At 42.0% G+C, this 14,453-nt stretch overlaps 2 protein-coding genes across 4 annotated transcripts in view; both read right to left on the minus strand.

Moving 5' to 3' along the window:
* The window catches only part of LOC110989110 (complement C3-like), a 92,141-nt gene that overhangs the window by 27,796 nt on the left and 49,892 nt on the right, over positions 1-14,453 (minus strand). For 2 of the 3 annotated variants that reach the window (XM_022253252.2, XM_022253253.2), the window contains exon 15: positions 228-302. In XM_022253252.2, coding sequence (XP_022108944.2) covers positions 228-302 — 75 coding nt within the window. Of the gene's footprint in view, positions 1-227; positions 303-1,579; positions 1,757-2,561; positions 2,751-3,167; positions 3,237-4,191; positions 4,327-5,745; positions 5,947-6,522; positions 6,760-14,453 lie in introns of all 3 variants that reach the window. The other variant, XM_087143325.1, reaches the window with a different exon arrangement.
* On the minus strand, positions 7,765-12,564 carry LOC147797449 (complement C3-like). Its single transcript, XM_087143495.1, has 6 exons — positions 12,205-12,564; positions 10,799-10,965; positions 9,744-9,947; positions 8,852-8,904; positions 8,270-8,416; positions 7,765-7,845 (listed from the first exon to the last, which is right to left on the minus strand). The coding sequence occupies exons 1-6, from the start codon at positions 12,264-12,266 to the stop codon at positions 7,765-7,767; spliced, it is 714 nt and encodes a 237-aa protein (XP_086999621.1). The 5' UTR covers positions 12,267-12,564.

The raw sequence follows: 14,453 nt of genomic DNA on the forward strand, positions 1-14,453 counted from the left end.
TCTTTGATTTATCATTTTCTGATTACCGTGGAAAATGAACACCGAATTTTTTTAATAAACGGTGTCTGCATTCAAGACAGAGTGGTGTGGTTTACTGTGGAGAGACGCGTTCCAGACCCGAGTTTCCCTGATCATCTCAAAAAGACCGTTTTTTTTGTTTTATGCCTATGTCAATTTTCATAATAATAATTACAAGCAACCAACAAGTACTTGTCAGCAAGTCATACCTTGAGGATTGACGCTGAATCTTGTCCGCCTCCTGGTCCACAGCCCAAATCATACTCGGCCATTCTCTTGAAAACCTACCATAATGAATCTTAATTAACAGTGAGACTTTTGACGTCTAAAATTTTCCCTCAACTGATTTATGGGGCTTCTTTGGGATTCTTTAGTCATTAGAGACTTTTTTGAACACCAATCAAGGTCTTTTAAAACATGACACTCTTTCTCCATAGGACATTGAGGTTTAAAATTTGGACGCGTTTGATGTTATAAACTGATAGCAAGATTATGTTTTATAAGCCTTATGCGAGTTCAATTGGAATAAATTCTGGTACACTGAGTTCTGTAAACTCACGTGAACATAACAATTTGAGTTCTCCATACTACAGACACTGTTGCTACATATCTCGTGACCCATGGCAAGCTTTTGCTTAGTAACATAAGAGACGCATTGCGCCAAAACATTGCTTTCAGTGGAAAAGTGTTGCAAAGGAACTAGTTCATTCTAGAGATGGTGGTCGCTATGCAAAAACTAGCACCAAATCACAAGGTATAGCAAAAGTGTGTTTAGTCCGGAGAATTCAAATTTTTTATGTTTATTGGCAGCATTGTACCAGATTTTATTAAAATTAAAAACTCGCAAAAGGCTCTTTGCTAAACACACGGTTTTTAGAGGGAGGTGAAAGCTTATTAAGCTTTATTCTCATTCAAATAAATTCTGAAACGTTCTTTTCTCAGAAGTTCTTGTTAAGCCTGGCTTTCATATCAGAATGCAAAGATGTGCATGTCATGAAACAGTCCCCATTGATACGCAAACATATAATTGGTATATCTTTATAGCACTCCCCGTTTCTCCTTATTATGCAAGAACGATCCTTCAACTGTCAAAAAAGATAGTTAACCATAAATGAAACACATAACTGTTGTACCAGTCTAACTTCAAGATGTGGTATAAAAACCAAAAACGAAATGCCATACGACAATTGTAGAGGATCCAGAAGCCATTTCGTTTTCAGGCCTTGGGCGAATGACGTCAAGCGTCATATCTTTTGCGGTCGTGTGCATCTTTACATTATGCTTGCTGTCGATGATCGTTACGACCATATGGATGCTAGGCTTTGCAGGAACGCTTTTAAAATGCGTGTGTTATCTGAAACCATTCTTGCTTAGCACGCCGTTTGCTCCCATGAAACAGTGTGAGCTATAATGGCACCCAGCATGTTACGTAAATCTTTACAGCAAAAAAATGTCAGTACATTCTTTACACAGTGGTAGAAAGGTAAGAAACAATATTACACAAAGTTACTTCTTACAGTTTTTCCCTGAAATATGGATATTTTGTCATGGCTTTTTGTACCTTCTTTTGCGTGAGTCTGTGGTTGTTACGAAGCTTGTAGACTGCTTCGTCCACAGCCAATAAGCCGACCTTCGTTTCTGCCTGGCCGCGGATCTCCAACTCAATATTCTGGCGAGGGCGGTCCGACTTGAAAATGTCGCCCTCCTGAATGACCAGTCCTTTGAAACGTAAGTCAATCTGAAATAACGCAATGCCAAATACATTTTGCGCATTTTTAAAGCAATATATTCTTGTCATGTCGGAGGTATTTGACATTTTCTCAAACTATGCCTACCTTTCAAGGCATCGATACAAATTAACTAGAAATATGCACCTGCCTACGTCTTCCACCATGAATCCCTGGCACCTCGCTGTGGGGCTCTACAAAACAGCCGGCATTCATACATTAATTACTTAATATTTTATTTCATTATGTTGTGGGAAATTAAACGAGGGGATGGTGGTCTACATCGTATTCACTTGTGGCAGGTAGGCCTGACCACTAACTGTGATGGCCGGTTTTTAATTTTGAAACTAACATAGTTAAGACTTGATACAGGGGCCTTGCAACGGCAGTCGACCAAGCTGAAGTTAAGGTGCATTACTCTAGTTTCGTTCACAGTATCGATTAAATACTTCCGTGAAAGGCGCCGCAATTTTTGAAACTGTGCTAATGTACCACCTTTCTTTAGGATTCTGTCATCAAAGAATAATTGGGACCTTGGGTGTCAGGTATAGGTCTGATCCATTCTATTACCTGGGCCCAAGACCTTGACACACTGCTAAGGTAGTGTAGTCACACGCCTAGAAGAACGGTTTAATTTCTGTGCCACGAATGTTAATGAAACGCGAGTGCCTAGAGAACATTGCTCGAACCGTGCAGCTTACGAAACCTAACAATCATGAGGGGTTCGGTGGCGAAGTTTAGAGCCGAGGAAATACTCGTCGCGCACATACTGTGAGCCGCTGAGATATGTACTCCTCCTTTTTTATATTTGCTTACGGGATTCTTGCACTTCTCCTCCACATCGATCAGGAGTGCGTCGGCAACGACGTGGCCATCATCCTTGATGTAGTAGGCGACCACTCGTGCCGAGGGGGCCATGTCATGGGTGACCATGAAATCAAGGGCTGTGTTCAAGTTGACCAGGTCCTTGACGCCCTTGTGCACTATCCTCCCCCCAGCAATCACCTGTAAGAATTAGGGAAAGTGCAACAAATGAGCCTGTATTCTGTGTCCACAGATTGAGATGGCAGTGCTCCATTCCCATCCATTCTTGCGTATGTCTGAAGATGAGAATTGAAGTGCCCCATCGTTCACCGTATACCAACAATTTCACTGTTAAGCGTAATTGCAACATTATCATGAGCATTTGTTCGACGGCTCTCTGGCTCGGTGCACAGTACTTAATGCGCTTGTAGTCAAGGAGTTTCGCTTTCAGATGAAACTGATAGCATTCTAACGAATGCTTCCCAAGGCAGACTCAGTTATCGTAATCCTTTTCTGAATGTTCACAAGGTTGGTTTTCTGTTAAATGCTCGCTCAGTGCCGGAGAGGCGTGTGGCTATACATTAAATTAATTACGTTATGTAGGGGAAAACCACTTACGAAGTAGTTCAATACGTCGACATTCTGTGGGTGCGTCAGTTGAGCTTCTACCGAACTGAGCCATCCAATCTGACAATGTATAAACATAAATCAAAACAGACAGGTTATTCACACCGGAAGTCGCTGGAGTAGGAGATAATTACCCTTAAATAGGTGGCGTGGATAAAAAAAAACCTGCATCCTAGATTTCGTATTTTTTCAAAAACTTTTTTTATTTTTTGACGAATTAAACTTAAATGTTTTGCAAATCTACAGGTACTACTGTGCTTCAAGACTGCCAAGTCCCTTTAACCTGAACACTGCAGAGTATGGCCTAATGCACGACCAGTACTCCCAGGGAGCCCCATACGGCCTCGTGCAGTAAGTGGATCTCTTTATTGACAGACACGTGCGTGGAGCTCGTGGGTGTATTTAATAGCAACTAACAGCCTTACAAGTTCGTCGGTGCACTAAGCGCTACAGACATGACTAGGAAACGACCTGGATTTATTTTATCCACTTGACAACTCAGTGTAATTTGACGGGTGTGGCTGCTCGCAGGGGAGGGTCGCATTAAGCCAGTCATGTTGGGAAACAGGGGAAGCCCATATTGCACTATCTTCATTGGTAAATACCTTCTAGAGAAGGGCCTGAAGGAAGCGGTACATAAAAGCCTGAAGTTTTTGAACGGTACCCAAAAAGCGTTCACCGGATTCAGCTCCCTTCCTCAACCATTAATGTTCTTTTTGTAATTCTGACCGGAGCCACGCATAATCGTGGGGTTTCCTAGTTTGGACTGAGCGCGGCTATAGCTATATGCAGAACATCCTGACCACCACAGATTCTAGATATGAATCATGCACACAAAATACATTTGAACTTGTCATTCATATATACATAACGAGTCGGCCGCCTGAGGTCTTTTTATCACTTTTGTATATGTCCTAGAGAGCTATGTTTTTCAATGTTAAAATGTTCAGCACTAACCCCAGATGCTGCTGATTTGGACTGGAGAGTTTTATTCATTGTCAAGTAATACAGATACCTGTGGAGTTTGTCTGATATCTTGAGATGGCAGGCGTACCACCATGTATTCGCGATTGGCGTTTGGGGATTGCGGCGGGATAAATATTGTGTCGCGTGTGTTTGCATCTCCCAAGGACGGGTCGTCTGTCTCCAACTGCAAATGGCAAAGAAAACACATTTTGTCAGTAAAATGTCAAACAGCAAAGCTGTTGTCAAACAACAAATGTCAAACAACAGGAAAGTAGCATCGCCAATGGAAGGGGGTTACAGTCCCCTCCCAAAATCTAATTACGAAAACAGAAACTTGATGTTCGAATATAGCCGGCCTAAATCTACAACGCCTGGCAATTTGGGGGGGGGAACCACTGGATTAAAAACGGGTGTACATGTACAGGGTAAAATGCGGCAAGTTTGCCCAACATGCTGGGAGAGAATCAATGCAGTTTGGTAATCTATCTGCACAACAATTAGGCGATTCACCTGGTACCCAACATTGGGCAAAAACTGACCAGGGTTTTTGACACACAAACGCCCACAAATACTGGTTACGCCGCTTCTTTATATCAGTGAAAGGCCCAACTGAAATCCCCCCACCCACGACCTAGCCGCAAACCTAGCCACAGCCTCACACCGCCAAGAGTTATAGCGTCTCATTAGTTATTGGCACCAGTGTTTCGTGGGCCCCACGTTAGGCTAGTTACCATTATCGATAGAGGGATCCCAATACGCCGCTTTTGTCGTCGATCTGCGCACTTCCGCGTTCGAAAACGAGGCTGTATGTGTCAGCTTCAATTCTTAAAACAATCAGACGATTGAAAGTAAGGAGTCAGGACACAAAATAAATAAATGTATGTTAGATTCTGACTTTTCAGGCTGCAAATTTTTGTGCCAGAGTCTTTCAGGGTGACTCGACACGTAAAATTAAAAGAAAAAATAACGACAATTTACTACGAACTAACGTACCTACGATGGTCGTGTATTTTGTGCAGTGGGCGAAGTTTAAACTGAAGTGGTGTCACACTTACAAACCGGATACTGTATGTACTGAGAAATAAGGAAGGGCTGCGTAGCACCGTGATCAGAATATCGACAAGATTATAAGATTAAATTAGTGCTCTGAAATATATGATTGGCAATCATATATTTCAGAGCACTGATTTAATCTTATATTCTTGTCGATATACTTCATGTACTGTGTGGACTCCGCAGGCGCGCAACAAAGTTCAACACAGAGAGCCTCGGTTTCGGTGCACATTTGACTGCGCTAATGTAAAATCCCTCTCTGTGGTGGCTAGCTTTACCGCCTTGCAATGATGTTACGTAGTTTTAGGCTCCCCCAACTAAAACAAAAGTAAACAAAAAATCATAGGGACTCTGAAAAATATATGCAGATACTTTCGTTGTTGGTTGACAGCAAATGTATTACCGAGAGGGTACCTGTTTTAGTTGGTTTTTATATTGTGCCTCTTGGAGAATTCGGTCCAAGCCACTACTCAAGCAACAACGAAAAAGGTGTACTCCCCGTTCAAAACCTCCACAGAGGTTTTATCGTGTACGTGTCCCCAAGACTTACTGAGACTGATACCATGGTGGTGTCAGCAGGCATATTCAGCGTGAAGTCTAGCTGACCCTGTGGACCCGACAGCTTACGCGATGCGTCATCGGCGTAACCACCAGGCAAATTGACGTTTGCACCATTTTGCCGTGTAGCTGTGGCCGACATTATCACCCGCACACCGTCAGCCGGGAGGCCATTCATGTATCGAATACATGCCTTTAAAAAGAAAGAGAATGGAAGATGGAAGCAAAACGACTGAGAAGTGACACCTTCATTTTGTCATGAATATATCAACATTATACGCTGTGACCACAGAAGAATGGACATCATTCAGAAATGTTCATATTGTGTTGCATATAAATGTGCATACTGCGTTGAATCTTGTTGGATTCATACATGATATACAGTCTATACAACACATATCATTTAAATCTACTAACACTTCATTGCCTTAATTTTGCATTGGTAAACATCGCCGATCTCTTAACCCACTTCTAACATGGAAAACTTGAATAAGGCTCTAGGGCCTTTTACCAAAAGGGGTACCAGAAATAATCAGTATACCCTTTACTGCTAAATGAATACTAAACGTGATAATTGTTCAGCAAAATAACTCCTAATAAATTTAATGGTGAAAATGATGTTAAAAAAGTAAAACAGAATTTCTGAACTGGAACAGTATAATATGAAAATTATGACAGAACAGAATCCCCTACGCTGAAGAGCAATGTTCAGCCCACCACCTGTTGCAGGGGGTCACCATGAAAGAAAATAATAAATACCTCCACACACCTTGACGGTGAACGACAATCCAGGCTTGAAGTATCGCTGGGTGAGGTCCCAGTTGAACGTGTAGGGTGTCGGGCTGAAGGTCACCATGGTGTTGTTGGCATTGACGGTCTCGCCTGAGGCCCTGTCTGTGACGAAGGCCTGGATGACCAGCCGCTTGCCCATCAGCATCAAAGCCCAGTTCTCGATTTCTAAGTCACCTAAATTCAGGTCCTGATAAGCATGACCTTCCTCATTTAACTGTAACCAAAATTAAAACCTCACATTACCCAACTACAAAACATAACTCACCAGGAGGGCAAATGCCACTCTAAGTAATACTTTTGCTGTACATAGGCAGTCGGTAACTCTTCACGTTTTTATGTCTCATTATAACATGGCATATTATCTCAATGATCACTTTGCAATGAGCTCGACTTCCCTAGGCAAAAAACCCAATCCCAATACATGTAGTTTGGTTTACATTCTACTTCAAACACATCTGTTCATTAAATTGGAGGTGAGACTGCGCTTTCTGATATAAAACTATAAGTACCGGTAGGAAAGGGGGTATTCTCAATCCAACTTTTCCTTTATTTTTCCCAACCATGAACATGGTGGAAGATGGCACTGCGTACATTATTAATGCGACCCAGTCCTTCTTTGGATTTTTCTAATTAAACGTCTGTTGCTATAAATGTTACATTCCATGTCAAAGCTGAGATGGTGTTTTCGTATGTATAGTTACCCGGCCTTCTTTCGACTGCAGTTTAAAAAGACTACCATCGTCCTCAAACACTCCGTAGATCACATAGAAGTTGCCAACTACTGGCTCTCCAAACATGTACCTGAAAAAAGGGGGGAAACGGATCTAATTCCTGAGAGATTCGAGTCAGTTCCTACAAAACTGCATAAGCGAAATAACATGGAGCTTATTCAAATTCCTGAACCGGTTTAAAGCCAAAAGGCCTGCGTGATTGTAGAACAGCACACTCGAGCTAGTTACCAATTCTAACATAAGATACAATAGAAACACGTGTAACTTGTAGCACAACCAAGGACAAATCAGCAAGAAAATCACCGGTTTGCTAAAGAGAAACCAGGAAGTAATACATTCCATCGTTCACTCATTCTGTCTATTAGTTTGCTACTGGTGTGTGTTTTGCCCCCCTCCCCGGAACCCTAAAAAACATGCTGCCGACACTAACGGCCCTAACTTTCTGGAAACAAAGCCAAAATTCCTTTCGTTATGCACTGATGTTCGTTTCATCCGGCCTCACCCTCGAAAGTTTTTTTAAACTTACCGTACTCTTTTACCTCAAACTGGATCGATGAGTTACTTTTGAACTGAAATTAGAAAAATATGTGCTTGTTATGAATCGAGCGGCTCCAGCTTGCTGGTTTTTTTTTGGGGGGGGTTGAAACATTACTTCACTGAACCCCTTCTGAATTGGCAATCCAGTGCAGACGCCGAGATCCACTAAAAGTGGACCTTGATATGAGTGCAATTAGTGATCCCCATCGTGAAATGAACACGTGTTGTGGCATATCGTGCCCATCACGTGCCCATCATAGCTGGCAGTTTTTTTCTGAGAGCATGGGCGAACAAACATTAACGGGTGGGACTCAAACCCACAACCCCTTACATTTGTTCGGTCAATATCTTGCCACGAACAGTTTTTCTTCATGAGAAATTTCTGTCATACACATTTTGCACATAAAGCACTTACAACAAACACGTAGGCCTGAAGAAGGGATACTGAAACCTCACCTGATGCCCATAATAAGCGGTCACCGTCCAGCTTCCTAAGACGGGGTTCGGAGGGAGGGAGAAAAAGTGGGTCATGAAGCCCCCATTGGGTCTTCTTCTGTTTCTCTCCACAGTTAACCCATCTGGGTTGATAATGTCGACTCCCAACTATTTGAAAAGAGAACGGTGCGAATGGAATGATCGACGGGCAAGGTCCAATTGGTACATGTTATTTCAACAAGGGCATTAAAAAGAGCAGAAACAGCAATGACACTGACGCAAAGGACGCTGTCGTCAACCACGACAGCAACACCACTGACAAAGTGATCAACGACAAATCTATACAAATATACCACTGGTCCTCTGGACCAGGACTCCGTTTGTTTCATTAGAATGGTTACTACGGTTTACAAAACACATTAATTTAGTCTAAAACAACAAAACAACAACAACTATAAAAATAACAAAACAACAGCAGCGACGGCAGAATGCAACGGCAAATGCAACTTAAAAATTGAAAGGTTTCTCAAAAACCATAACATGATCAGCCTTAACCCCATTAAATGTGAGGTTAAGGGAACAAAAATGTGACGATCATCTTACCTCATCATTCATCGGCGCCATGTTCTGATCCAGGGTCACAACACGAATGTTAACTGTATTGAAAGCGAAAGGAATGATAGCCTCAAGTCAACATGGTATATATCGAATGTCAGAGTCAGGCTAGCAGGTTGAAACCGATAGAGCAAGCAGCGGATACTCCATCCAAACACTGTTGATAAATGCTTCCGGTTTTAGGATGTGCAGTGTGCTCGGCAATTACCGACAGCTTGGGAACGGAACCCCATTGTAACTTTATTGGGAGGAGATAGAACTTGCAAACATGCAAATTTTCCAATTACTGAAGGTAATATCTGCATCGAGTAGGATGGCACTTGTACAAATGGAGATACCCCCTGCACAGCCTAAACTTAACTACCGACTGATCATCAAACGTAGAAGTCGGATTGTCTAGTGCTTGTTACTTCGGCACAGAGAGAGCTGGAGTCGTGAGTTGGAATACCACCGAACAAAATCTTGCATTTATTTCGCAACCCTTCCAAACGTACTATGCATAAATTAGTAAATTACACCACGGATCGGCAAAACAAAATGTGTCAATTTTTACAACTAAAAAAAAATCAGCAGAAATTACATTAGAAATTCGAAAGACGCGCCCTTAATGGGTATGGAACAGAAAAAGGAAAGACTCTTGGGAATAGGCATTTAAGCAGCGAGCACACTTAACCTGCCTTATCATACTGAGAAACACTACACCGCTAAACCTCCTCTTAAAGATAAAACACTGTGACCCCTTGTTGAAACTCACTGAACAATCGAATGGAATGATTTCATAACTAAGGCATTCAATTGAGATTTGGGAAGACTTAAAGCCAACCCAACCTACACTCCAAAAACGAGAACAAATACGCAAGGCTTTGCCTGCTGCCCTTACCATCTTGTTTAGGTGTGTAGAGTGGCTTGTCCGTCTGGATGAAGGCGAAGCCAGCCTGGTAGCTCAGTAGAATCGGGCGTAGGTCCTGGAATGTGAGTTGAGCAGAATTGGCAGTGGCCACCAATGTGACGAATTGCTGCCCGCCTGTTGGTAACTCTGGCAACTGGTCCCCATGGATGGTCAGCACAGCAACTTGTGGTTCATCTGATAACGAATAACCCACGTTTTCCAACGGATAATTGCAACCATCAGCAGATTGAAGGGCCCCACAAACCCATTTATTTTTTTAAGCCAAAAAGACCTTTTCAGGGATTTTGCCCACTTTCTTCGGTCAAAAGTGTAAACAAATTCCCCAAATTCAGCCCCACTCCTGAGAAAGAATTCCTCAACCCCACTTCCACAATGCCTACTCAAACTTCATGTTGGATCTTCCCTTGATATAACAACGTAATAAGTGTAAAATTAAACGCATGGTGACACTTCAGCTGTTTGATTAGGCTAATAGGCCAATCATCTATCAATTCCGTTTCAAACAAAGAGACTGAACTATGAAATAACCAGCCACCTGACCGATTAAAAGACTTGCGTCAAAGAAGTAGAGAGGTTGAATGCCAATACAAATTCTAGTTGACTCGTAAAATCAGCCTTGCGTATGTTTTCTATATGAAGATTGATTGGCCTGAATATTGATAATTTTTGAAACTTTCATCTTACGCCTGTTACTCCAGCGGATACATAAAATCGCATTATAGCCATGTAAGTAACCTTTAACATTTTGCACTGGGTAAACCAAGGAAGCCCGTAAATATTATCAACGAACATTTTCCACAAGGCTGTACAATAATCCACACACAACAAAAGAAACAGATACACCAACTTCAGATATAGGAAGGCTATAAAAGTCACAAATGCATAAAACATCTGTTTCATAAAAAACAGTAATTTTAAAAACACTCAAAGCAATACTGACAAAGTGTTGAAATCACATAAAACCACAAATACACTCAATATATACCCAAAGCAAACATGCGACTTGTTTCTTATTTCACACATACTTTCAGTAACCAAGATGGTCCTCTCCGAGATCCGATCGGTGCTCCAGGCCACTTGGAAATAAAGCGTCACCGGAATCTGGTTGGCACCGGTTCCACGGACACTGACGAGAATGGTTTCCTCAACAGCCACGCGGACGACATTTGGCGCTACGATGAAATACTGGGCACTGCATCAGAACATGTGTATTTAAAAAGTGTAAATTGTTTCGCAGATAGAGAGGGAGGGAGAGTGCAGACTAACCAGGTCCAAATTCACGATTGGGAGAGGCAGGGGTTTCACGAAAGACAAAGCTGTAGAAAGTGGCGTACGTATCTGGGTTCGGGGACAAAGTAGGGAAAAAGTTTGGGCTTTATCTAAAACCGGTTGTCCACTTTTAACCCTAACACTCCTCAGTCCTCCAACAGGTGAAGGATTGAGGAGGGTTAGGGTTAAATTATGTTTTCAACTTTATGCTTTTATCGCAAATGCGCAATTTTTGCTGAGCAAGTGTACTACATTGTCGATTGAGACTCGTGTTTTTGAATTGGCAGTTGTGATCTGATAGTCAGCCAGTCATAAGCAGTCTAGCCCAGCAAAATTTTACTTTGTTTTACACATGACAAGACACACTCTTCGGAAAATTTTCTACTTGTTTTGTATTTTCCGATATGGCACTGTTAAAGAGAGAATACACGAGAGAGCAACCGCTGGAACAAACATTACTTAATGCATCCCACTAGCTACAGCCGCTTGAAAGTACATTCTGATACAAACCTTTCAAAAGCACAGATTTGGGGCCCATTTAAGCCTCTCTCTGATCCTCATTTCCCCATTTTAAAGGGCCATTGGGTAGATTTGCATTTATATGCTATCAATTCTCAGAAGAATGGGTGCAGTGATTTCGTTACAGGTGAAAAAGTTGGCCTAATACTCACTCACGATTTGTTTTAAAATCGAAAGTAAAATCAATTCATACATTTCTCACAAGTTCATTTACAGATATCTTGAAATTATTTAAACTAACCTTGCACTCGGGAAAGTTGGAAACGTGAGCTTTATCTAAGAGAATACTGGAGTTCTCCTTGCCAAGTCACGCAATCGGTGGCAGATTTCCCACAGCGGCTTTGCGGGGGCAAAATATGCAATAGGCCCACAGCGTACTTTTTTCTTTTAACGAAATTTGAAATTCGTGACACTGAACGTGATCAATGGCTAGGTATTTGACGGATTTTTTTCCTTTTAGTGCGGTGTACTGGGTACATGTACTACCATAAAGGGGCACTGCCAACTGGGGAAGGACAGAAGTGGGGGTAGAGATAGGCATTTGTGTGCGTGGTTCTGTATGACAATTTAAGGGGGGTCTAGGGATTGCTGGAACCTGAGACAAGATATCTAGGATTTCAATGAAAGAAGGTAGTATACTCACGCTTGTGCGGCAACGAGAAGCTGGACGACTGCGCAGACGGCAAGCAGGCAGACCTTCATCATGGTGTGTCCTGCCTTTCCGATTATTTCACCGCCGACCTTTCCTATCGGAAGAACTGAAAGAACGAAGACAGTTAGAGTATTCACAAATGCCTGCACTTTCACCAAAGAATTTTGATGGACTACTTATAGTCCTTCGTCCGATGCCTGCAGCAAAACCTTTTCAGATACGTTTCCGAGCACTCTGTATACGTGTAATACATAACAACTATCCACAGGGGAGATAACAAATCAACTTGAACTAGATCCATCTCTGACACTTAATGGCACGGAACAGCTTGTTTACATCCCCCTGCACGGGTTATTCACTTCAGCTTGGTAGAGGCTCTCAACCTTTCCCAGAAAAGAGAAAGTCATAAGTTTCATCACAACCAACGATTTATGCACTGGTTGGATGCAAAGGTCCAACCCCCAGGGATCGGCACAGGTTCAAGGCAATGAACATAAATATCATGCATCTAATAATGTTCCGGGGGGAAAGGGAATCAATCACAACTGTAGAGCAAAAACACGATAACATTTCAAGTCTGTGGGAATATTAATACGAGGTTACTGTAAACTGTACTGAACGAAAAGGGCCTAATTCAAATGGGAGAAGCGACTGCAGCTAGAGATGGTGTAAAATTTGCCCGTTAAAGTTGGAGTTTGCTGAAAACAACAGATGCTTATCAAATCAGCGAATGGCCTGGTTAGTTGATGGTACATTGAGTTTCACTGAAGAAAGCTGGAACTTCATTTCAGATGATAGGATTGCAACTACTTGTTCTACCCACATGGCAACGTAAACTCTCTAAAATTCGGAAGGCCGGCCGCTGCGGGCATTGGTTCAACAATACCTCAGTGAAAATGTGACACCCAAATGAGGTTTTCAAAATGCAAGACATAGGCCTACTTGCAATATACATTGGATTGCTCCTAGTATCAGTCAGGGATTGTTCACTGCTGTTCGGGATTTTTAATTATGGATAATCTGCATGTACACGAATGCCTCCTCACTGGTAGACAAGACAAAGGCAGGGATGAAATATTTAATCAATCTAGCGGCTTATCAAAATCAAATATCGGCACATCCTTAACCATACCTGTGCAAATCTTTCTGCTATGCCTTGCCTACCCACCGCTATTATGGGAGGTGTGACGCGCGCCAGCTTCTGACTTTGTTTTCTGCCCGTCACCCCCCTCCCCGTGCATATGTCTGTTCTGCACATTCTTGCATTGGGCCTTTAGAGAGTGCAGGGGAGAAATGTCTCGTCACAGAGGGGTAGATACAGACCAGAGACGAACGAAAGAGAAAATTTGCGATGGGACCAAGAAAATGAGCGTCGGTTACAATGTGCATCGAAACAGTAAAATACACAAAGCGCAGGCCTGTTTCTAGAGGAGCTTATACGCGAATAAAGCTCATAACAAGGGTCGGTGCAAGGAATTTTTCTCAGACTTCTTGTTCTTCTTTATACATGTGCTCTTCTTCTGTGTATGGAAACTATCCGACATCCTTTTGATAAATTACACTTTAATAACTATAAGTCCATGCAATCGGGAACACATTGATCAGTTTAAGTATTTTGTCTGCTCAACTTGGGAAGCTTATATTTGCCCATGGCAAATATTTCTGAGAAAGGTTTACTCACTGGCCTATTGCCATGTATTACACAACAAATCATCACAGAGACAGAAAGTTAGGATGGAAAAAAATCAATAATTCCGCTTTTTCTTCCTTTTTCGGCAAATAAATGCACATTGAGGCTTTTCCTTTGGACGTCAGCATCATTTTGCTGATGAACTGATGAATATGGAAATCTGCATTGGTATGAACTTCGATAATTGAAACAAAGTTAATTGAAACTCAGTAAAAGATGCAGTTTCAAAGACTCTCGTAAAACAATTGCATTCCATGGACCTTTAAAGAGTGGCAGCAATGAATTTCTCCAAGAAACAGTTTTTCTGGACTTTGGTACACTTCTTCATAGTATAAAAACTTTTACATTTCTATTAAAAGTTCTGTTAAATGTATTTAAAATGCACTTTAAATGCACATTATCCATACTTTCCTGGGCTACTAAGGGCGCATTTGCTGTGACATAAATTTTAGAGCATGTATGATGCGTTTGTATGTCTGTGATGATGATGTACACGAGCGGAGGATCTACAAACGAAATAGCGCCCTCAGTAAGGCAGTGGAGGGTGTTG

This window comes from Acanthaster planci, linkage group LG11 (assembly GCF_054643075.1).
Source record: "Acanthaster planci isolate LZ-2023a linkage group LG11, COTS_SCS, whole genome shotgun sequence".
In the NCBI taxonomy this organism is placed as follows: domain Eukaryota; kingdom Metazoa; phylum Echinodermata; class Asteroidea; order Valvatida; family Acanthasteridae; genus Acanthaster; species Acanthaster planci.